The following is a 22,337-nucleotide window of genomic DNA, read 5'->3' as shown; positions in this document are numbered from 1 at the left end:
TTACGACTGTGTACTTAAGGCACATATCCATGTTTAGAAAACACTCACAGTGGATTATTTTTGTGTGGTTGAAATTTTGAATATTTTTGAGATTCAGCACTACGTATTTAGTCCGTCTATCTTGCATTGCTCTGGCAAAGAGAAAAAACTAGGGGACTTCCTTCTCTCTGGAGAACATGTCAGTGACTTTGAGATCAAGTGCATAGTGGGGCAAGCTGTTTAACTTCTCTGGGATTCTGTTGATCTGTAAGAGGTTTGATCCAGAATCCTGGCCTCTGAAGTGCTTTTCAGCACTAACATTCTGTGATCAGAAGCCCCAGAAGCAGGCATTATAAGGATTTCAGAGGAGGAGGAGGTCTGCTGAGTGTGGATCAGGCAGAACCATGGTCTGCGAGCAGGTAGTTCTTAGGGGACCTTGTGTCTGCTTTGAAGTTACAGCAGCGTCTGCACTGCGTGCCTTCAGAGTCAGCCGGCTTACTCTTTCCTTCTGCTTTTGTGGCTTTTTGTCTCTAGATTATGAAACATAGATACAACAAAGAAGTTGTTATAACCTATTATGTTGAAATCTAAATTCTGGGTTTACTTAAAACAAACCGGATATATGTGACTAGAGGTAAACTGGTCAGTCGAACAAAGAGAAAAAAGCTTGGGGAGTTTTAAATGATATTCTTGAAGGATTACGTTGTTTTGATAGCATTAACTTAATAATATTATCCTAGATAATTTTCTTCCCAAGAGTAAATATTTCCCAGATGTAGCAAGCTTATATCAGCAGCTAGACTTGAGTTTAGTTGTCTAACTTTTAAAATAAATTTTTCTAAATAGGATATCATAAATAGCTCAGCTTCTTTCAGGTGAACTCCTGTCTGCATTATTCCTGCTTGAATGCAGATAAAATAGGGGACCTGTTTTCTCCCTTGCCCGTGTGTCCTGATGTCAGCAGCCCTGCACCCCTGGCTGTCTGGTGTGGATCGCCCAGCCTCCAGCAGCAGAGGCCGCGCTGCTCTTGCCCGGCATCACTAATGCAGCTTGCGCCTGTGGAGCTTTGCCACTGGAGGGCTTTCTGTGACTCTTGTTAAAAGTTCTTATGTAATGAGTGATTACCTATGAAAATAAGCTGTAAAGAATATTTTCATCTAATTTCATTTGAGTCATTTTTCATGGTTATTGCAGGCAGTGTTTTTTGTTTTTTTATTTCATAGGTGAGGTTTTTTGGGTAAGTGGTTGAGCTTTTTAACAAGGTTAGGAAGTGTTTTGTGTACCGGCTTTAATGCAGATCTGTGTTCAGGAGTCCTGCTGCTGCTCTAGAACAGGAAAAGGGGTCCTCCCTGCCCTCTGAGGAATGATCCATACTAGGTATGACAGGTTGGAAGTGATGGAAATCTTCTCGTGAACTGCCCCAGGGAGTGAAGTGGAAGCCCCTTAGGATGCCTTTATTCTTTTTTCTTTTCCCAGTTTTAGACTTTCAGTTGTGTTCCTATTCGTGCCTCACACTGATCTACCTTGTAAGAGCAATGATTCCAAGTGAGGCAGAGCAGATGGCCCTGACTTAGATGTGTCGCTAGGCTCATGTCATTCTGAGAATGGGCAGGGCTGTTCTGCTGGACAAGTGTCCTAGGTGGAGACGTGGATCCCGAGTCAAGAGGGCAACCAGAAAACAGCAGCCCCTCTTACCTTTCTATTTCCCCACAGTAGGTGACCGTGTGAAAGCAGTGTCAGTGTGGTGTGAAGGTTGACCCTGTGATTGGTGATTTCTGAACCAGCAGATTGTAAAACACCCTCCCCTGTGGTCAGGATAATTTTACGTTTGGAGTCGCTAGCTCTGCTCTGTTTATGTGCAGTGTCCGTTTCCGCTCAGCAGGAAGTCCTCACACAGGCTCCTGCCTGCTACTCTGGGGTGGAACCTTGTTTGCCTGGTGGTTCTTAACTCAGAAAACATGAAAACTGCTCTTTGTGGATGCTCTGCAGGCTCTTGCAGGAACACGGTCCTTCTGATGAACCGCAGTATGTTGTGAATTCACCCAGTATTTTTCAAACTGAGGGTTACAGTTTGTTACCAGGTTGTGAGATGAATTTAGCAGGTCACTGCTAGCATTAAAATAAGTGAAATAGAACAGAAAAGGTCAGAGTGCATATCAGGTGATGAAGACTAATGTGACTGCATGAAAAGTGAGCTTTTCCTGGGTTACATTGTGAAATCTAGTTCCTACTGTGATTTGCATCAAAAATATTTGAAAAACACCAATTTAACTAATCCCTGTGTTGGATGACAATTCAGTTTTAATTCCACAAGTGGGTTTTACATATAGTAAACATGTACTCTGTGTCAAGGATGATTTTAAACCCCTTCCTTTATTCATTTCACAGTTTACGTGTATTAATCCTCATCGTCATGAATCCCCTGTGAGGGTGTAGATAATCTGGAGAAAGAAACGTAAAAGCCCTAGTGCCTGCCCCTGTGGCTGTGCTGCTCCTAGTCTGCAGGAGAGGCCGGTGCTTCTCTGAGACCGGCTGGACGCAGTGCCTGCTTGACCACAGTGAATCCCATTTGAGAATCAGATCCGTTATTTCGTTTGAAGGAAAATGTATTCCTTGAAAAGACACTGTTTCATGAAAAATTACATGAACTTAAGCTGTTTTAGAAAATAGAGCATATTGAGTATGCAGACTCTCATGGCAGGTAACATCTTTACTATAAAAAGCACACTTCTACAGACTGAGTGGTTGTCTGCTGTACTGCTGGGTGGGAGGTCTGCATTATTAACCGTGCCGAGTCTAGAATTGTATTCTTCTGGATTTGCTTCTGCTGTAATTTTTCCTTTATTTGTGGTTTTATGTTATAGGTGTGCCTTCTTCTTCCTGCTCCTCCTCCTCACTGGAAAACATGCTTTTGTTTAACAGTCCTTCTGTGGGCCCCGATGCTCCCAAGATAGAGGACTTGAAGTGGCATTCTGCGTTCTTCAGGAAGCAAATGGGTACTTCCTTGGTTCACTCGCTGAAAAAGCCCCATAAGCGAGATCCATTGCAGAACAGCGCTGGGAGCGAAGGCAAAACCTTGCTGAAGCAGCCAGACCTGTGCAGAGGAAGGGAGGGGATGGTCGTCCCAGAGAGCTTTTTGAGTTTTGAAAAGACCTTTGCAGAAGCACGTCTCATGTCAGCACAACAGAAAAATGGTGTGGTGATGCCAGACCACGGGAACAGAAGAGACCATCGTTTTCATTGTGATCTCAGTAGGGGAGACTTAAAGGACAGACCTTTTAAACAGAGTCACAAGCCTCTCAGGTCCACAGACATGTCCCAGAGGCATGTGGACAACACAAGAGCTGCCGCCTCCCCTGGAGTGGGGCAGTCAGCACCCAGCATGAGGAAGGAGATGGTGCCCAAGTGCAACGGCTCCCTAATCAAAGTAAACTATAACCAGACCGCAGTCAAAGTGCCTACAACACCTGCCAGCCCCGTGAAGAACTGGGGAGGATTCCGGATTCCAAAGAAGGGGGAAAGGCAGCAGCAGGGAGAGGCCCACGAGGGGGCCTGCCACCAGCACTCAGACTACCCCTATTTGGGCTTAGGCCGAGTTCCAGCCAAGGAAAGGGCAAAAAGCAAATTGAAATCTGACAATGAGAATGATGGGTATGCCCCTGATGTAGAAATGAGTGACTCAGAGAGTGAGGCATCAGAAAAGAAATGTCTACATGCCAGCAGCACGATCAGCAGGAGGACAGACATCATCAGGAGAAGCATTTTGGCCTCTTGATGAAACAGAGATGGCGTGGGAGTTGAGGAGACGAGAGCTCTGACACGGGGGACCCGCAGAAACCCTTCTCTCCTGAGCTACACAAACACATTTACTTGCAATTCAGATAGAGGTTTTTTTTCAGTCATTTATAAATCATTGTTGTGAGAAGTGTGTTATTTGCAACTTGTTGAGGAAACACAAGAGTAGAGTGTAACCGTAAGACACTGCTAAGACTAGAGGCTGAATTAAACACTAAAATAAGAATGGATGAAATAAGTTTCTTAAGAGGGCAAGGCTTAATTAGATAAGCCTCATGAGTTTTTTTTATCGCCCTCTGTATTCTTCCCAAAGCACAAACTCTTGGTTACCTGAATATACGGAATCAGATATGGTTTTTGAGAAACCCTCACGTACCATTTAATAGCCCATAACACTTATTTTCTAGGACTGTGGTGGATCTTGAAATCATATTTATACTTTGGCCCACAGGCTGTTTTGGTTGCATTATAGTATACAGGCAGTAGCTCTGAAGCTTCAGTAACTCTAGGGAATACATGTGTAAATACAGCAGATAAGGGAAGAGAAAATTTTAAAAAAAGGTCATTACTGCAAGATCTAAAGGGACAGGGTAGAGCAGCTGAAGCTTGGAGGTGAGGGTAAATGTAAGCGAGGGCCTGCTGCCCGAAGCCCTTGAGTGTGTTGTGGACACAGGGCTGGTGGAGAGAGAAGCCATTCCAGAGGTCCATCTCTGAGAAAGGGCAGTTGAGGTCCCGTCTTTACCAGTCAGTCCTCTTGACCTTTCTCTTCCCTAACCACTGCCTTTTGGGCCAGCTTGGGATTTTGCTGGCCCTTGGCAATAACTGGCCATCTGGCTTCCAACAATACAATGGCTATTTAAGTTCAAGCGATGAACTTCCAGACTCTGGTGACTCATGTTTCCCAGAGCCAACCACTAGAATATATGTCAGGGAATCCGGCCTTCTAACATGAATGGATTCCTTTAAAAAGAAAAAAAGAAAAAAAAAAGTAAAATTAAAAAAAAGAGGAAAAAAAAGCGAAATAGGTTATGTTTTAAAAACAATAGAAAGGCAATAAGTTGCGATAACCTCTTACCACTGACCAAGGTTATATAGGAAAGAGATTGACATGTAATAGGTCTTCTGGAGTCAGAGTTCTATGCTCTAATTCGTAACTTGGACTTTCTAATTGCAAATGGCAATAACTAGTAAGTTATCAGCAATAATAAATTTAGCATTAAATTTGAGTACAATGTTCTGTTTTTGCACTCACTGTAGTGCGTTATGTATTAAGACAGTGGATAGTGTTAAGGTCCTGTTAATTTTTTTTTTTTTGGAATTCAATGTAGTTGTGAATCAAACTTAAGAGAAGGAAAGTTTAAGTAGCAATGAGATTTAGAATTATGGGCTCTTGGAACAAGCCCAACTTCCCCTAAATTATCCCTTAGTTTGTTAATATCAGTATTCAGATTCCTGATTCATTTATACATTTGTTTCCACGTGGCAGGGACATTCTGATACTTAAGAAGTAACGCTTTGAGTTCTGTAGTTACCTTTCAAGTCTTCCAGATGATTGTCAACAAGGAAAAGGCTTATTGAATTCCACCTTGCTATGCAAGTTTTATCAGATGATCAAATAGTAGATCTGATACATCCCCACTGTCTGTATGACATTTTCAAACCAAGTCTTAACTTTTTGAATACATTTTAGTAGCTAATTCAGGGGAGGGGAAAGAATGACCCAGGTTTTTAGATTGACTATTTTTGAGCTATGGGGCTCATTTTTCAAAGACTGTTGTCCAGATAAACTGTTGCTACAGATATTAGACGTTTCTTATGAATCCAAGTTGTTCATTAACTCAGCATAATTTAAAAATCAGTTTTTTTTTTTTTTTTGCACATGCGCAAAAAACCTTTTGCTGGATACAGAAGAAGGTGGACTCTATTTACAGTTTATCTTTTGACTACAGCAACAGCTCTGGGTGAGAGTAGAATATATAGAGGGATAATTTGTCAAGCCATAGAAAGAAAATCTAAATTAATTCTAGTAAGTATATGACCTCTCACCATTATAAGAGGTACCAGTTTCATTTGCACTATTAGGAATGCTAGTTTTGTGCAAAAATAATGCCTTACCTGTTTTTTCCCCACATTTAGGTTGAAAAGCTTTCAAACGTTCCAAGTTATGCTGAACCAAAAAACAAAACAAAACAAAAAATAAAAATAAAAAAAAAAAACCACACAAAAACAAAACACACAAAAACAAAAAGCCCACACTTTTAATTCCCGCTTTGAAATGCAAATGGTACAGAGCTCGGTTTCTCTGACAGTGTAATGATAGCTTTGTAAGTTAGTTTCACGTCCTGCTGGGAACTCTGTATGAGGTGGCCGTGAGCGGCAACCAACCCAACCTGCCCACTTGCACTCTGAGTATGGAACCATTTGCTCTTCTTTTCTTCTTTTTTTTTTTAAGCTTTATCTTTCCTTGTGCATCCTGACCAAGAAATATCTTTGATTATGATCAATGTATTATGTCAAAATGTAGGCTAGTTAAACTTTTGTAAAGTTGCCTGGAATGTCATTTGTTAGGTTATAAACACAAAATCTAAATGAAGGGTTATATGTGTTGTGTACAAATCTTAATTATTTTGAAACGGACAAACCTGTCATTACATTTGTAACCTTGTACAGAGGATTTTTCACTATGTGCCTAGCTTGGTGTCCATTCAGCTAAAATTGAAAAAAAAAGGTGCATGAAGAGTTAAAAATCAGAATTAAACAAAGTATATGTAGAGATGACTATTTTATATTACATGGCCCAATCCTGTATTTATTTCTACCCCCTTTTTGAAAGTATTTATAAAACTAGTTGAGGACAGCTGTATTTTTTTGTTGAACAATTTAGTAGAATTTGTGCCTTTTTGTCTGTATGTGAATAAATGCTGTACATTTTGCAATACATTTTAAAGTGTCTTTTGAAATCTGGTTTTGCTAAATATTTAGATGAATATGACTTAGTTGTGTATGTATATGACGTCTCATGTGATGGTGTGTGTCGACCGTCTCAGCTTAGATCAGGAACGAGAACTGCAGGGATCGTGACAAGACTGTGGAAGAGCACAGATTCACTGGGCAGCTTTCTGGCTCAACTTTGATGGTGAGACCCTGAGAAATGACAGCGGTTACATTTTAGTGTTCCCCACCTGGAGTTCCTTCCAGAATACAATTTTAGATCTGAAAACGAGTTGAAGCAATTTAGACATTAGGGTTGGAGAGACCTGGGTTTTAAAGGCTGAACTATAGTTTACCAGCCATGTGAGCTTTGCCAAGTCACCTGACCTTTATAAGCCTCAATTTTGCCCTCTGTAAAGAGAGTGACATCCTACGATCTTCCTGGGGTTGCTGTGGTATTTAAAGTAGGCTCAGAGAGCATCTCATATAAAGCATGGAGTAGGCATTTAGTAAATATCTGGCTATTGTTTTTGTGATTAAGAACAAGACACTGATTTCTCCAACATAATGTTGACTGATGAGCCTTCTGAGGCAAAAAACGTTATTTCTGAATGACAGGGAGACTGTTTCTAGGCTCTTAAAAAATAATGTTTCAAAGGGCAGTTTCTTGAAATGCATTCTTTTGATCACAGAATTCCGGAACATTGGGGCAAAGAAGAGATCTCCATTCTACAAAGAAAACATGTTCAAGATCATAGCATTAGGCGCTGGCAGAACTGGGCTAAGGCCCCAGTTCTGGTTTCTCCTTTGGTGTTCTCCCTGCTTGAAACAGTCTTTACTCAACCAGTACATGCAGGCTAAATTAGCGTGTAATGAAATGTGCCTTTGTGTTGGGAGCAGTAAGAGCCGTGAGGGTTGCGTATCCTCATGTAGATGTGATGAACTGGAGCCATAACAGGGTAGTGGTACTTAATTGACAATTTTTGTAAAAATTTGGCCAGTTTTTTTTATTTAAACATGAATTGTTCATACATTTGGCTAAAAGCTTGTTTATTTCTCCTTGTTCCTCCTTAGCAACTATTTACTTCCATGTTGCTTGCTTGGATTAAGACCCCAGAGAGAAATAATTGTGATTCTTCCTACAAGGTCTTAAAGTTGAATAACCACAATAGTTCCGTCGGGAAATTAAATCCCCAGGAGGCAAAGGAAGGGCCCATTGCCGGCAATTCTGCAACCTGTGATGGGAAATGTGGCACCAGGGACTCGTGTATGTGTTTTTACCTAGATCACTTAGAAAACGGTTTCTACCTTTGAAACATTCGCCATCTGCAGCAAACTTCGCAACTAACTTCAAGGTTGATATCTTCAACATGATTTCCCTTCAGTGTTCAGAACTGCATTAGATGATGTGCTCCAGTCTGGGGCAGAATAGACCTTTGACTGAAAAAGAGGGTAAAAGCAAATCTGTTACCTTCTTCCTTGACTTCGACCATTCCCTACGCTGCAGAGTGTGGCGTTGCTGCAGTCCGCTTCTCCTGAGGTGTAGCGGACTGCTTGTGGGGCATTTCCTCTTTGACGCTGGCGGGTGCTTGAGATTTTGGAACTCATCCTTTTCTATATCCTGTCTTAAGAGAATGCCATCCAAGCCTGGAACCTGTCCTTATTTCTTCAACTCCCGAAGCCAAATGGTGAGCTAGGTCTGTATTTTATATAATCTCTCTTCAGCTTCTTCTGCTTCTCTTAATCCCACTACTGCTTGCCATGTAGTTCAAGCCTCATCATTTCCTGCCTGGATTATTGCAGCAGCCTCTTATCTGGTTTCCTTGATTCAAGTCTTGCTGAAATTAATCCCTCCTCCTAGTTAGCTGCAGCCTCGCCTACGCTATCTCCATAGTGATAACATCCACCATGAAAACTGACTTCGTCATTCCACACAGTCATCAGGGAACCTCCAGGCTTCTGCAGATGATTACAGGAGGCTTATCAAAAGGCAAAGCCTGCGTGGTATTTTATGGGTATTAATTTGTTTAAATCTCACAGCACAGGAGGTAGGCACTACTATCTATTTGCAGATGGGGAAACGGAGGCACAGAAATCAAGTAATCTGCTCAGGGTCAGCAGGCCGTAGAGCTGGGCGTCAATCCCAGCCAGGCTGCCGCTAAGCCCCCTGAGCCCTGCAGCCTCTCAGAATATGTAAAGGTTCACATAAAGTAGTTCATGTGTTTTTGAGTACACTGAGGATTGTTACACATCTGGACTTTGGTTCGATGAATTTCTATAAAGTAAAGCTAATTATCTTGGTTTAAAATATTATGTTAATGTACTGGTTGAATGACTATGAACATAACCTGATGAATAATGAGTGACACGGCTGGCTTGTGGTCAGTGAGTCCCTGCCTTCTAGGGAGGATGGAACTCGTTTTCATTTAGTGTCCTATACATTTATGTAACACACACATACTCATATTTACAGATATAAATACATGCATATATGATAAAAAAAATAGCAATGCTATCAGGAACTCAAAGAATAATCGTCTATATATCCTGACACATCACTTGGAAAGTTAAAGAGAATTATTTAAAATCGCATTGTTTCTTGACGATGACTGTGCAATTAGGACTAATGTCTCAAAGCTTTAAATTGATGCTATGCAAAACCTTCAAATCAGTATTTTCGTGATACAAAGAATAATGAATCTGGTTAGCTTCTACAAATAAGTTGAGCAAATTAAACAGCAAAGAAAAAAAATAATGTGTACTATCATTCTGAATGTATCACTAACATATCCTGATATTCTCACTACTACTTGGTTTATATATGGCTGAGTTTTAAAAAGTACATTTATAATTATGGGTTAATTATGGTTATTTTACCTATTCATCTGGCTGGTGGTTCTAACTTCCGGATTATTATCAGTGTGAGACAATTTCTTCATGAAGCAAATCTTTTTCTCTGGAGTTTCCCTCCTCCACGTAGCAGCCTCAAAGGTGCCTCCCTTCTTTTCTTGCTGACTTTGGCTCTGCTCCAGCTTTGAATTGTTTGAGCTTCTCTTTTTCGTATCAAATGCTGTGGTCATATCTTTGCCTCAAATAGTCCCAAATACTCAAAAGTGAATAAATACCTTTCAAACGCCTTGCTTTAAAATACCACGCTTATTTTGACACAGGAAAATCATATAATATTGTGTCAACCAGTTTATAATTGCTAAAAACTTTAACATTATTTTTTGGTACATATTTGGTAAATATTTTTTTGGTGAAACTGTCACCACCTATTAAAGAAATCCGTCAATTTTTTTTGGATCTGTCTCCTAAAGGAAAGGAAACAAAGCCAACAATAAACAAATAGGACCTAATTAACCTTAAAAGTTTTTGCATAGCAAAGGAAACCATAAACAAAATGAAAAGACAACTTACTGAATGACAGAAAACATTTGCAAATGATATGGCCGATAAGGGGTTAATATCCAAAACATATAAACAGTTCATATAACTCAACATCAGAAAAACAAACAACGATTGAAAAATGGGCAGAAGACCTGAAAAAGACATTTTTCCAAGGAGGAAATGCAGACGACCGACAAGCACAGGAAAAGATGTTCAACATTCTAATCATCAGGGAAGTTCAAATCAAAATCACGAGATATCACCCCACACCTGTCAGAATGGCTACCGTCAGAAAGAACACAAATAACAAACGTTGGCAAGGATGTGGCTGGTGGGAATGCGAATTCCCACTATTGGTCGGAACGTAAATCCATAGTGTGGAAAACAGTTTGGAGGTTCCTTAAAATACTACAAATAGAGTTGCATATGATCTAGCAATTCCACTTCTGGGCATATGTCTGGAAAAGATGAAAACTAATTCAAAAAGACACATGCACCCCAATGTTCACAGCAGCATTTACAATAGGCAAGACATGCGTAAATGTCCATCAACAGATGAATGGATAAAGAAGATGGGTGTGGACACACACACACACACACACAATGGAATACTATTCAGCCATAAAAAAGAATGAAATTTTGCCATTTGCAACAACAGGTATAGACTTGGGGGGAATTATGCCAAGTGAAGTAAGTCAGACAGAGAAAGACAAATACTGTATGATATCACTTATATAGGGAATCTAAAAATACAACACACTGGTGAATATAACAAAGACTTACTGATAGAGAATTAACTAGTGGTTACCAGTGGGGAGAGGGAAGAGGGGCAATATAGGCACAGAGGATTAGGAGGTACAAACTATTACACATAAAATAGGCTGCGAGGATACACTGTACAACATGGGGCATATAGCCAATATCTTGTACTAACTATAAATGGAGTATAACCTTTAAACGTCAATCACTAAACGGTACACTTGTAACATGTAATATTGTACACATCGACTATACTTCAATTTTAAAAAACAAAGCTTTATAAGGCAAGCAAAAAAAAAAAAAAAGAAAACTGGAAAACTTTAAAAGGAGGTAACCCACTAATTTATATAACTTCCTTTGCTTTGATCTATATTTTTTACTAAAGTTACCTGACTTTTTAGGTTACTACCAATTTCTTTTCAATATTTGAAAAAGTACCCAAATCCCACTAGATATGAAGATGCTTTTCTTAGGAAGTCTTCTATGTAATGCATATAATTTGATAAGCAAAAGGGCTTTTTGGGTTAGAGTCAGAGTCAGAAAAGGCAAAGAAAGACTTGGTCACAGCTGACTCATTATAATAAGGTTCATGAATGAAAAAGTGAAAGCATAAATTTTTAAAACCTATTCTGCGTTTGTATTTTCTATCAAGATCCTTGAAATGAAAAGGGAAGAATGGACACTAGTAGAGTTACCTGCAGTCTAGGATGAAGCACTTGTATGGGAATGCCAAGCTGTTTACAGTGAGTTCAAGCCTTGTGACCCAGAGGAATTAAACTTTGGGGCACTCAGAGAACCTGTAGAGGGCGACTGCTCAGTCACTGTCAGCAAAGGGAAGAGATGTCAAAAGCACGAATTCTGCAGACTCTAAGGCTGCAACATAGGTAGCAGAAGGAATCTGGTGTTGGGGAGACCTGGTTCGAAAGCCTGCAGTGCCACCTTCCACCTATGTGACCCTGGGCCAGATGTTTAACTTCTATGACACCTTATATCTTTGGAAAAGGAATGACAACACCTACCTTGCAGCAACACCTATGTAGCAGGGATGTTGGATTATATGAGATAATAACTGCAAAAATGCTAGCACAATGCCTTGCACATGGTACGTGCTCGATAAACAGACATTATTAATATGGATCAGCATGGTTATTGTACATTCAGGGAAAGATTCTCCAACGGATCCAATGGATTCTTCTGCTTATTTGTAGAAACATGACTATAACTACTCTCATTCTCCTTTATCCCCTAGACCACAGTCTATATGAAAGGAAATCCTAGTCTCATATTTTTAATCTTCACAGATCTAAGTGCCAACATTTCCTTATACATCATATTATGATCTCATGGCTTTTTTATTCTTTGAAAAAAAGGATAAACAGTGACTGAGAGCTTCCATGATGCCACACTAAAGGGCTTAAAGGTTTTAAATAAACATAAAAGGAACAAGCAGTGATTATTAGGATGCTACACAGATTTACTAAGAAGAAATCCATCTAACTTGTCTTCTCAGACAGGATTACTAGATTAGGTCTGGGAAGTATGATGGTTGTGCCATAAATGAACTTTCTCAGGCAGAAGCCTAGGTCTTTCTTGATGTTTTTATGATAGTGTAGAAGCAGCAATATGGGCTAGATTAAAAACAGGTTGACCATACCTCACGGGTCCTGTTTATTACCTATCATGGGAAGTGGTGGTTGGTATGCCCTAAGAGACTGACTGTACTCAGATCAGTCTAGTTCTCATTTTTCCAGTGATCTTCATGAAAATATGGGTGGCATGTTTATCAAAGCTGTAGACAGAATTCACTGTAAATAAAAAATTGTCATGGATGCAAGAAATATAGTAGCATTAACTGCTGGTGGGAGTGTAAGTTGGTACAGCCACTATGGAAAACAGTTTGGAGGTTCCTTACAAAACTAAAAATAGAACTACCATATGATCCAATAATCCCACTACCGGGCATATACCCAGAGAAAACCATAATCTAAAAAGAAACATGTACCATAATGTTCATTGCAGCACTATTTACAATAGTCAGGACATGGAAGCAACCTAAATGCCCATCAACAGATGAATGGATAAAGAAGATGTGGCACATATATACAATGAAATATTACTCAGCCATAAAAAGGAATGACATGGAGCTATATGTAATGAGGTGGATAGACCTAGAGGCTGTCATACAGAGTGAGGTAAGCCAGAAAGAGTAAAACAAATACTGTACGCTAACTTACATATACGGAATCCGCGCCCCCCCCCCCCCAAAAAAATGGTACTGATGAACCCAGTGACAGGGCAAGAATAAGAATGCAGATGCAGAGAATGGACTGGAGGACACGGGGTTGGAGGAGGAGGTGAGTGAAGGGGAATCTGGGACGAAGTGAGAGAGTAGCATACACACATACATACTACCAACTGTAAAATAGATAGCTAGTGTGAAGGTGCTGTATAACAAAGGGAGATCAACTGGATGATGGGTGATGCCTTAGAGGGCCGGGACAGGGAGGGTGGGGGGGAGTCACGGGAGGGACAGGATATGGGGATATATGTATAAATACAGCTGATTGGTGTACCTCAAAACTGGTACAAGAATGTAAAGCAATTATATTCCTATAAAGAGCTTAAAAAAATAACAGCATTAAAAATTAAACAGTTCCTATGCTTATAGGTAACAAACTGGATGACAGAATTAGAAGGTAAAACGACCTAAGCACGCTGTACTAACATAAGGAAATTTAAAAGGGATAAATGACCGGCTTCTGGGGCAAAGGTCTGGCTTAGCAACAAAACCTTTGGAAAAAACTTACGATTTCAGTCAACAATACGCTCAATGTCTGTCCAACAGTGTGATTCAGCTTCCAAAAAGGCTAACAGGATTTTAAGCTGCATAAAAGGAAGGTGTAGAGTCTAGAACAGTAATTTTTATTTTTTTCTCATCCTAAATTCTAATGAGAAAATTATATGAACATTTTCCTGAATCACTAACTACAGTAACTCTCAAAGCAGGCTTCCGTAAGAGAATATGGCACTCTTCTTGGGGTGAGGGGTAGGGGAAAGGTATGTACTGTGAAGCCACACCCGTCCCCTGGAGATTCTAATAAGCTGTCCCCCGACCGGCTACATGCACACCTGGGCAGGTATCACTTACCCTCTCCTCACAGCTCTCAGTCATGATCCAGAACATGGGAATTAATAGTTTATACCTTGACTTATTAATTTTAACATTGATTACATTTTGAGATGATAATGTTCTAAGTTGATAAAATATATTATTAAAATTAAAAAAAATAATTTATACTTTGAATATAACGTTTGCTCTGGGCATGAGACTGATGCATCCCAAGCATACCTGGTGTAAAGTAAGGTGCTTGCAAATACCCACTGGATGAGTGAGGAGGATGTACGTTTTCAGAGACCAGTGACTGGCTGGCGCAAGGCCTCAAAACCAAGTCCTCTGAGGAAATGGAGATGCTTATACACTCAGTGCAGGGAGAGCATAACTATTTTCAAAAGGCTGAAGATCTGCCACGTGGAAGATGCTTTAGACTTACTCTTGCCCAAGGTAGAAGTAAGGCAGGAGACATATTTCAGTTCAGTATCAGCAAGAACTTTCTAGTGGTCAAGGCTGTTGCAGAGTGGACTGGGCCACCTCAAGGGAGAGGGGGCTGCCCGCCCTGCCCCAGTGAACTTCGAAATCTGTGCACAGTAACACTGCTAATTTGTTACTAAAAATAAAGGAGTGAACTTTAAGAATGTGTACTTAAAAAGGAATAAACTGGAGCAAATTCAAAGTTATCTCGATAATGTTTTACTCCTTTGCTTACATTCCAATACACTTTTTGAGTGGAAGAAATAAGACCGGGGTTAGAGCTAGCGTGTTGGGAGTGTCTACAGGAATGTGGGGCACATGTCAACTTTTGTGGTGAACCCTTGGGCTAGAGGACCACTTACTTAGTGTAGATTTTTTTCTTGATAGTTGGGTGGGTGCCAGTGTTGTAAAAAAATTACTCTAAAAATGCCTTTCCTTCCTATAATTTTTGTTATTTGAGTATATACATATTTACTTCTTCCTTATATAAATACTAAGAATATTAATATTGTCACAAAAGCCATACATTTTTTTAAGCTTTAAGAGCTGGTAGGGGGGACTTCCCTGGTGGTCCAGTGGTTAAGACTACACGCTTCCACTGCAGGGGGCACAGATTCGAGCTCTGGTCAGGGAACTGAGATCTCATAAGCCCTGCAGAGCAGCCAAAAAAAAAAAAAAAAGAACTGGTAGGGGACAGATTTCACAGGCAACACTAGGGTGTGGCAGTGTCCCTCTCCTCTTTGTATACATATCTATATGCATGTATGCATTTTTAAGTAAGCTAAATAATGTCATTATTTTTGATTAAAATATTTATAGAAAAGCTCATTACAGATTTATTTTGGAAAAATTGATAAAACGTTATGGTTAAAGAACAGAATTTATAATCAAATGTTTAAAAGTGTTTTTTCACTCCTCCTTGGTTTGTCTGAGACTTGGCTTGGCAGACTGTGCAGCTATGAAATATTCATATTTGCTGAATAAACGAATGACTGAATTGTTACTAATGTTCTCCCATAGTTCTCACACCAGAGGAGAAATTAGAAGATTGCTGGATGCCCCAATTTGCATATTTGTATACAAAGTGAGGAAGAGGTAATCATATCTCTTTTCTTCCTCAGGGAGACACGATAAAGAAACATGAATAAATAAAATGAACTAGCTATGTTACCCCCAATTTCAGATTTATATCATTTCTTCTCTCTATTTCCTATTCATTTCCCCTGTCTCCTAAAATGAAGTTCACAGAGCAACTGACACTTACTGTCTGTGTAAATGAAGTCCAGGCTGACCGATATGAAGAATGTTAAAAACTCTACTACATTTTTACATTAGAGATCAATAGCTAACAAACGTTTTTGGAAGAAAAATAACTATGTGTGTTCAGTTCTGTTGCTAAACATAGCTTAAATCTGTTCAAACTGAACAGAGGTCAGAAAGACCTATTATCTGCATTTTAGTAGTTTACCCTTTTCTTGGAGAATACCTAAGTATTCAAGAAAGATAGCCAACTGGAGGGGGGGTTATTAGCATTAAAATGTAAAGAGTAGCTGCCTCTGGCCAAAGTCTGGAGAAAGTGCTTATGCTGAAAGATTTTACCTTGAAGAAATAAGTCTGGAAAGTTAGATTTTCTTTTTAAAAAAGGATAATAATACTTATATTCCGTTTGTCTACAAATGTTAGTTTCTGAAGTGCTTTCTCCTACAGTTTCATTTTTTGTCAGATATAATTCTAACATTTTCTCTAATTAAAAGTTAAAAAAATAAACACTATAGTCTATAAATATCAACATGAACATAAGTGTTATTACATGGAAATCAATGGGTGAATGACACAGGAGGAATTTAGAGAATCAAATGAAAAATTCTTTAAGAAACGGAACTAAGCTAAGCGCCTACCTGCCATTTAACTGTCAGATCTGTATTATTTGGTCTCATCATTGCATTTGACACTAGCAACCATTTCCTCTGCCTATAAGATCAGATTTCATCCATCCTTTAGTTTTTTTTTTTTGTATTGGATTCTTTTGGTTACCAGCCTCTCTCACTGCCCCGTTCAGTCTCCTCCCCAAGGACTCTTCTTCCTGAGCTCATTCAACCAACAAAGACATTTTCTAAGGTCCTGTCCTTAAAGACTCTTTTTCAGTTTTTGAACAGTTTTGAATACCTTCTACGTCCCAGGAACCGTGCTGAGTGCTAAGAATACAACGATGATGACAGCAGACATGAGTCCTGCTCTCAAGGAGCTTGCAGTCTGTTGGGGAGGAGATGACATTAAAGAAAAAAATTTCAAAAAGAGTTAATTACAAATTTTGGTAAGTGCTAAACAGGAAAAAATACAGAATATATTAAGAGCAATACAACACGGGGACCTAACCCAGTCTGGAGGGTAGGGAAGGCTCTATGAGGCAGTGGTGTCTGAGTAGTGATCTGAAGAATGTGCAAATGGCAAAGTACGTGCAGAGACCCTGTGTGGGGAGGGAGGATGACGTAATGATGGAAGATAAAGAAGGCCATGATCAGGGATACAGCGCGAGAAATGGAGGGGAAGGGGTAGTTAGCATGTCACATAAGGCCCTGAGGCAGGCCCCTACACTCCATGGCTCCATGACGAAGACCCCATGACCATCTCAACTTGTTGGCACCAGTCCTAAACTTCTGACTGCTGGTTGGATAGTTACACATGCATATTTTCAAGTCACCTCAAACTCATTATTTTTTATCTGGAGTACTGCAATGGTCTCCTAACTTGTCCAGATGCAAACCCATGTACTCTAATCACCAGAAAGCAGGGTACACCCTGTTCAAACCAGGAGCAGAGAGTAACTAACTACATGGATCTATGAAAATCAATAGGACTGTAATAGTTCAATGCCCACACAGTCTCAGAACTTAATATTCCATTTGATTAATACTGCTTTGGGTAGCAGCAAAAACAAAACAAAACCCCCAAAACCCAAAACCCCAAACAAATGAAAACCTTCCCAAATTCTTAAATATCAATATTTGATAAATACCAAAAATAGTGTAAGGTAAAAATGAATCACTGCAATTATACATTAAAATACATGACAGCATCATTTCAGAAAGTGCATAATTTATTACATGTGAGTTCATAATAAAATGAATACTTGGGAACTTTAAAAATGAGTTACGGGTAACAGATGTAAAATTCTCAAATCCTGGAACCTGAAATACTAAAATTCTAGCATTTCCTTAAAACTTTCTCATGATTAGCATAGTTTGAAAATTATTACGCTCTTGCAAGGGAAAAAGGAGGAATTGAAAAATAGACACGTTGATGAAGGCAATGAGTTCTTCCCAGCTGGCTTTATTCTCTACTGAAGCTCAATATAGGATTATCTTTACTTACAGGAAGCCATCACTGTTCTGTTTTCCAATAACCCTCAAAACAGAATGGAAAATGCTTATGCAAAATGACACAAGCCTTAACCATTCTATGCAGGTTTTACCATTTTAATACACTTCTAGTCCAATAGCTTTCCCGAGTCTAAAGTTCTGTGAGTGAACTATGAATATTTTTAAATATTTTCCAGATTCATCATGGAGGCTGCTTTTCTTCTCTGCACTGTAATCACACTGAGCTGCAATTGAAATAAACAATTGGTTAAGTCGTTACTTTTTCTATGGAAAAATCTTAGACTAATACAAAGTGTAATGCATTGCAACTTACAATTATTGAAAATAATCTTATTGTAAGGGGTCTTGTCAGAGGTCACTTTTTGTGTTCATTTCTCTTTTACTCTTGAGACTTTACAATGCCTGTATTACACTAGAGATATGCATATCAAATATGACATTCCATAGCTCAGTGATACACTTATCCAAAACATATTTTACAAACGGATGAAAAACATCTAGATAAAAGTTAATCAGGAACAAGGCTAGAATACAAACTAACTGTGAGCCAGCATAATGCAGGGCTGGTAATAAAAAGATGACGACACATCACAGTAAGTCTAATGAGAAAATAATCTTTAAATATTAAATTGGAATTGATAGCAGACACATGGGTAAAAGTAACCGCACAAAAGAACAGAGCATAAAGGAAGGCTTCCCATCTCTGTCCTTCGTTTCACATCCCTCTTTCCAGATACAACTGCTATTTCTGGCTTCTAAGTATATTTCTTGAAATATTCTTAGTGAGAATACATGCACATATTTCCTCACCCTTTTTTATTTAAAAATGATAAAGTATACACATTTTTCATATTTTTTTCCTGCTAAATGATCTACCTTAGAAATAGTTCCACATTAAACCTACTTTATTCCGCTTAGCAGCTGCAAAATTTCCCTTGTATGGATATTCTATAGTTTAACTGGTTTCCTGTTGATGGGCATTTAGATGGTTTTTAATCTTTTAAAATTAGAGGCAATGCTACAATTAGTATTTTTAACGTGCTCCTTGCACAGACTTGCCCAGGTGCAAGTACACCACCTGCAGAATAGATTCTTAGAACTGCTGGGTCACAGGTTAGGAACATTTGCAATTGTTCAGAGACACTGTCAAAATTGGGCATCAAAGGGGTTGTACCAATATACACTTACATCAATGATGTGTGCAAGTGCCAGTACAATGTATTATCAAGCTTCGTGATCTGACCGGTGAAAAATAATATGTAATTACAGTTTAAATCTGTATTTGCCTTTTGGGGAAGATGAGCTGGGTATCTTTTTAAATGTTTAAAAGCCATCTGTCTTTTTTTTTTTTTTTTATTGGGATGTAGTTGTTTTACCATGTTGTGTTAGTTTCTACTGTAGAAACTAACACAGTGAAGTAGAGTTCCCTGTGCTGTATAGTAGTTTCCCCTTAGTTATCTACTTTATGCATATTAGTGTATATATGTTAACCCTAATCTCCCAATTCATTCCACCCCTCTTTCTCCCCTTGGTGTCCATACGTTTATTCTCTACATCTGTGTCTAAAAGCCATCTGTCTTTCATCCTTTATTCACTCTACTGTACTGTAGCACCTTTTTTGTTGATTAGCCACTCTATGTGTGTCCACGATACAAGCCTTTTGTCATATGTATTGCAAATATTTTTCTGTTTGTCACTGACTTTACAACCTTTTCACGCAGAAATTTGAAATTTTACACAGACACATTTATTAATTTCTTTTCATAGTTTCTAGGTTTTGTGCCCTGCAGAGAAGGGCTTCACCACACTGATTTTTAAAAATCCCATACAGTCAAAAGAACACAGTGTGGCATTCAATAGTTTAGAATGACACACGTAGAACATCTAACCATTGTCCAAAGATGGATGAAGAAGGTACAGAAAAAGGTAATTAGAACAGCACATCTCGAGCACGAGTGAACGACTGCACTGCAGGGCTTGTGCTGAACCAATGACTTGATGCTGGGCGGCACTGGTAAGAATGACACGTGAGAGACAATAATAATCTTTTAACGCAGGGGTCCCCAACCTTTTTGGCACCAGGGACTGGTTTCGCGGAAGACAATTCTTCCACAGACGTGGCGGGGGTGGGGGGTGGGGTGGGGGATGGTCCGGGCCATAGCGGGATCCACAGGCAGAGGGGCAGCGGCAGGTGAAGCTTCGACTGCTCTCCCGCCACTCACCTCCCGCTCGGGGCCTGGTTCTGGGGGCTGGGGGGCCCCTGTTTCAACACCTTTACGTCATTAATAGCAGCGGTTAGAAATAATACCCTGGTCAGCAGTGATTTCCAGTTTTTGGAAGACAATGGGAAAATGAGAAAGGACTCAGAGAAGGTAAAGATAAAGATTAAAAAAAACTGAATGTATGTCTTATAAAAAAGTGTATGACTTGGACACATTTAAAATAGAAAAAAAATTAACTCCTGGGAATAAATTCCTTTTTGTGTATGGGGAAAGTGCTGAATGATTACTTTCCATCTTCAAATGAGAACAGAATGGAAGGAAAAAACTTCTGGAAAAATCTGTGAAGTGGTTCCTGACAAAACATTAAAAAGGTGGCTTACAAAGAGAATGGTGACTCTCTGCCATTAGCGTTTAAAGAACAGGAGAAACACCAGTGTCGGACTGCTTAGGTTTCATTCTGTCAGGAAGGACACGATGCCAGGGGGATTATATCATTAAGGTTCTGTCACTGTACCCTTGTTACTACAGAACTCCAGGCAGTTGATTTTAGGTAGACATATTCTTTACCACAGTCCTTAAACAAGGTAAACTTGAAGCTTTAAAGACTGTGACATAGAAATTTAATTTCTATACATCTAAGTGCCTGTTTTCCACTTAATGACTATGCTAAGTGCTTTATGTGTGCTAATTCCTTTGATCTTTCAATAACTCTGTCAGGGAGGTGTTATTATCCTATGTTAAACATGAAGAAACTGAGGCTTAGAGCAGGTGAAGTTGCCCAGAGTCACACGGCACTAGGCTATATGCCTGACTCCACCTCCTCTCACTGTGGCTCCTGTTACCTCATAATCTAAATGAATAAATGAATTCTTAAATAATTAATTCATCCAGTAATCCATAATTTCATAAGAAATTAAACTTACACGATAAAACCATAATTACTTTCAAGGAGGAGGACAATAGAAGGGCATATTGTGATTGGCTTTTCTTTAAGTGCCATGCCATGCTCATAACAGAATGAGATTTAGAAAAAAAATCCATAAACATCATGAACTGAATTCAGTGAGCATTTAGGGTTAGTTGCTTTACCCTATTAATGATGTGATAATATCTAAAAACAATGTTAATTTTGATTGAAACAGTACATTTACAACCAAATATAATTAATAATGTAGTAACTTGGTTTGTTTTTCTCTGTCCGTCTGTCTGTCTGTCTGTCTAAACTGTCTGTTTCCAGCCTATCTTTATAATCACTCCCCTCTCTCTACTTTGCTCCTCACAGGAGAGACTGTTGCTCCTACTTTAGAACAAATGGCCCATTTCATTCATATGATATGTGTGCATTATGAGTAATCGCCCTTTATTATTTCACATTGATGTTCAGCATTTTCTACTCTATTTCCCATTGGACAACTTTTATATAATATTTAGATTTATATGGTCATATACAAAAGTGCATTAAAGGAAGTTAAACCTATAAGCTAGGTAATTTTTTTCTGCTTAAAAACTTCAATAAAAACAGTGCAATTTGAAACACTACATTCAAAGCAACGTCACTGACTTCACTGTCAGTGAATACTCGCTGAGTTTTAGACAGAACATAATTCTATAGCAGTGCTGTCCAACAGAACTTACTGGGATAATACAGTTGTTCTATATTATGCTGTCGAATATGACAGCCATGGCTACTTGTGCCTTTTGAGCATTTGAAACGTGACTAGTGTGACTGAGGATTTCAATTTTAATTTTTTAAAATTTTAATTAATTTAAATTTAAACAGTTTCCTGTGGCTGGCAGCTATCACATTGGACAGTGCAGTTCTAGATTTAGGTGTCAAATGGAGGAGACTGATGTTTATATTTCTGTCTCTAAAGTTTACTTTATCAACCTTAAATATTAAAGAGACTAATTTTAAGTAGTTTAATCAAATAAATATAAAACTACTAGTTCTCTGGAAACTTTTAGGAACTTATCTTATCTTTGGTCTACTCAGACTATTATTATTCAGGGGTAACATGGAAGCTCCCTACCTGCTGGGAGGCCGAAGCAGCTCTCTGTTCTGCCTCACTTAGTCGCTTCTGAAGTCTGCTGGATTTTTCTTGATGCTCTAGAATTAACTTTTCATTCTATTAGGGGGAAATATAAGACAAACAAATTAGAAATCCATACGTGGCATGGAGATGGTTTATGGAATAATCGATGACAAATCTGGACATCATTTTACCACTTATTTATAAAAAGGAAAGATAATATATCTCCAAATTTACATTTTTCAAGTTATGAACTTCAAAG

At 39.0% G+C, this 22,337-nt stretch overlaps 2 protein-coding genes across 15 annotated transcripts in view; one reads left to right on the top strand and one right to left on the bottom strand.

Moving 5' to 3' along the window:
* Positions 1–6,714, top strand: part of JADE1 (jade family PHD finger 1) — a 56,221-nt gene extending 49,507 nt beyond the window's left edge. For all 10 annotated transcript variants that reach the window (XM_057705949.1, XM_057705955.1, XM_057705948.1 and 7 more), the window contains one exon: positions 2,844–6,714. In XM_057705949.1, the coding sequence (XP_057561932.1) occupies positions 2,844–3,754 (911 nt within the window). In that variant the 3' untranslated portion in view covers positions 3,755–6,714. The remainder of the gene's footprint in view (positions 1–2,843) is intronic.
* SCLT1 (sodium channel and clathrin linker 1) overlaps positions 4,605–22,337 on the bottom strand; it is a 244,069-nt gene continuing 226,336 nt past the window's right edge. For 2 of the 5 annotated variants that reach the window (XM_057705960.1, XM_057705958.1), the window contains exons 20-23: positions 22,076–22,171; positions 9,583–18,047; positions 8,014–8,145; positions 5,809–5,941 (exon numbers count right to left, since the gene is read on the bottom strand). In XM_057705960.1, coding sequence (XP_057561943.1) covers positions 17,985–18,047; positions 22,076–22,171 — 159 coding nt within the window. In that variant the 3' untranslated portion in view covers positions 5,809–5,941; positions 8,014–8,145; positions 9,583–17,984. Of the gene's footprint in view, positions 4,735–5,808; positions 5,942–8,013; positions 8,146–9,582; positions 18,048–21,008; positions 22,172–22,337 lie in introns of those variants that run through there. The other 3 variants (XM_057705959.1, XM_057705962.1, XM_057705963.1) reach the window with 3 other exon arrangements.

Source organism: Hippopotamus amphibius, chromosome 13 (assembly GCF_030028045.1).
Source record: "Hippopotamus amphibius kiboko isolate mHipAmp2 chromosome 13, mHipAmp2.hap2, whole genome shotgun sequence".
NCBI lineage: Eukaryota > Metazoa > Chordata > Mammalia > Artiodactyla > Hippopotamidae > Hippopotamus > Hippopotamus amphibius.
Note: the sequence above shows the minus strand (reverse complement) of the source record. Positions and strands in the feature narration are given on the sequence as shown.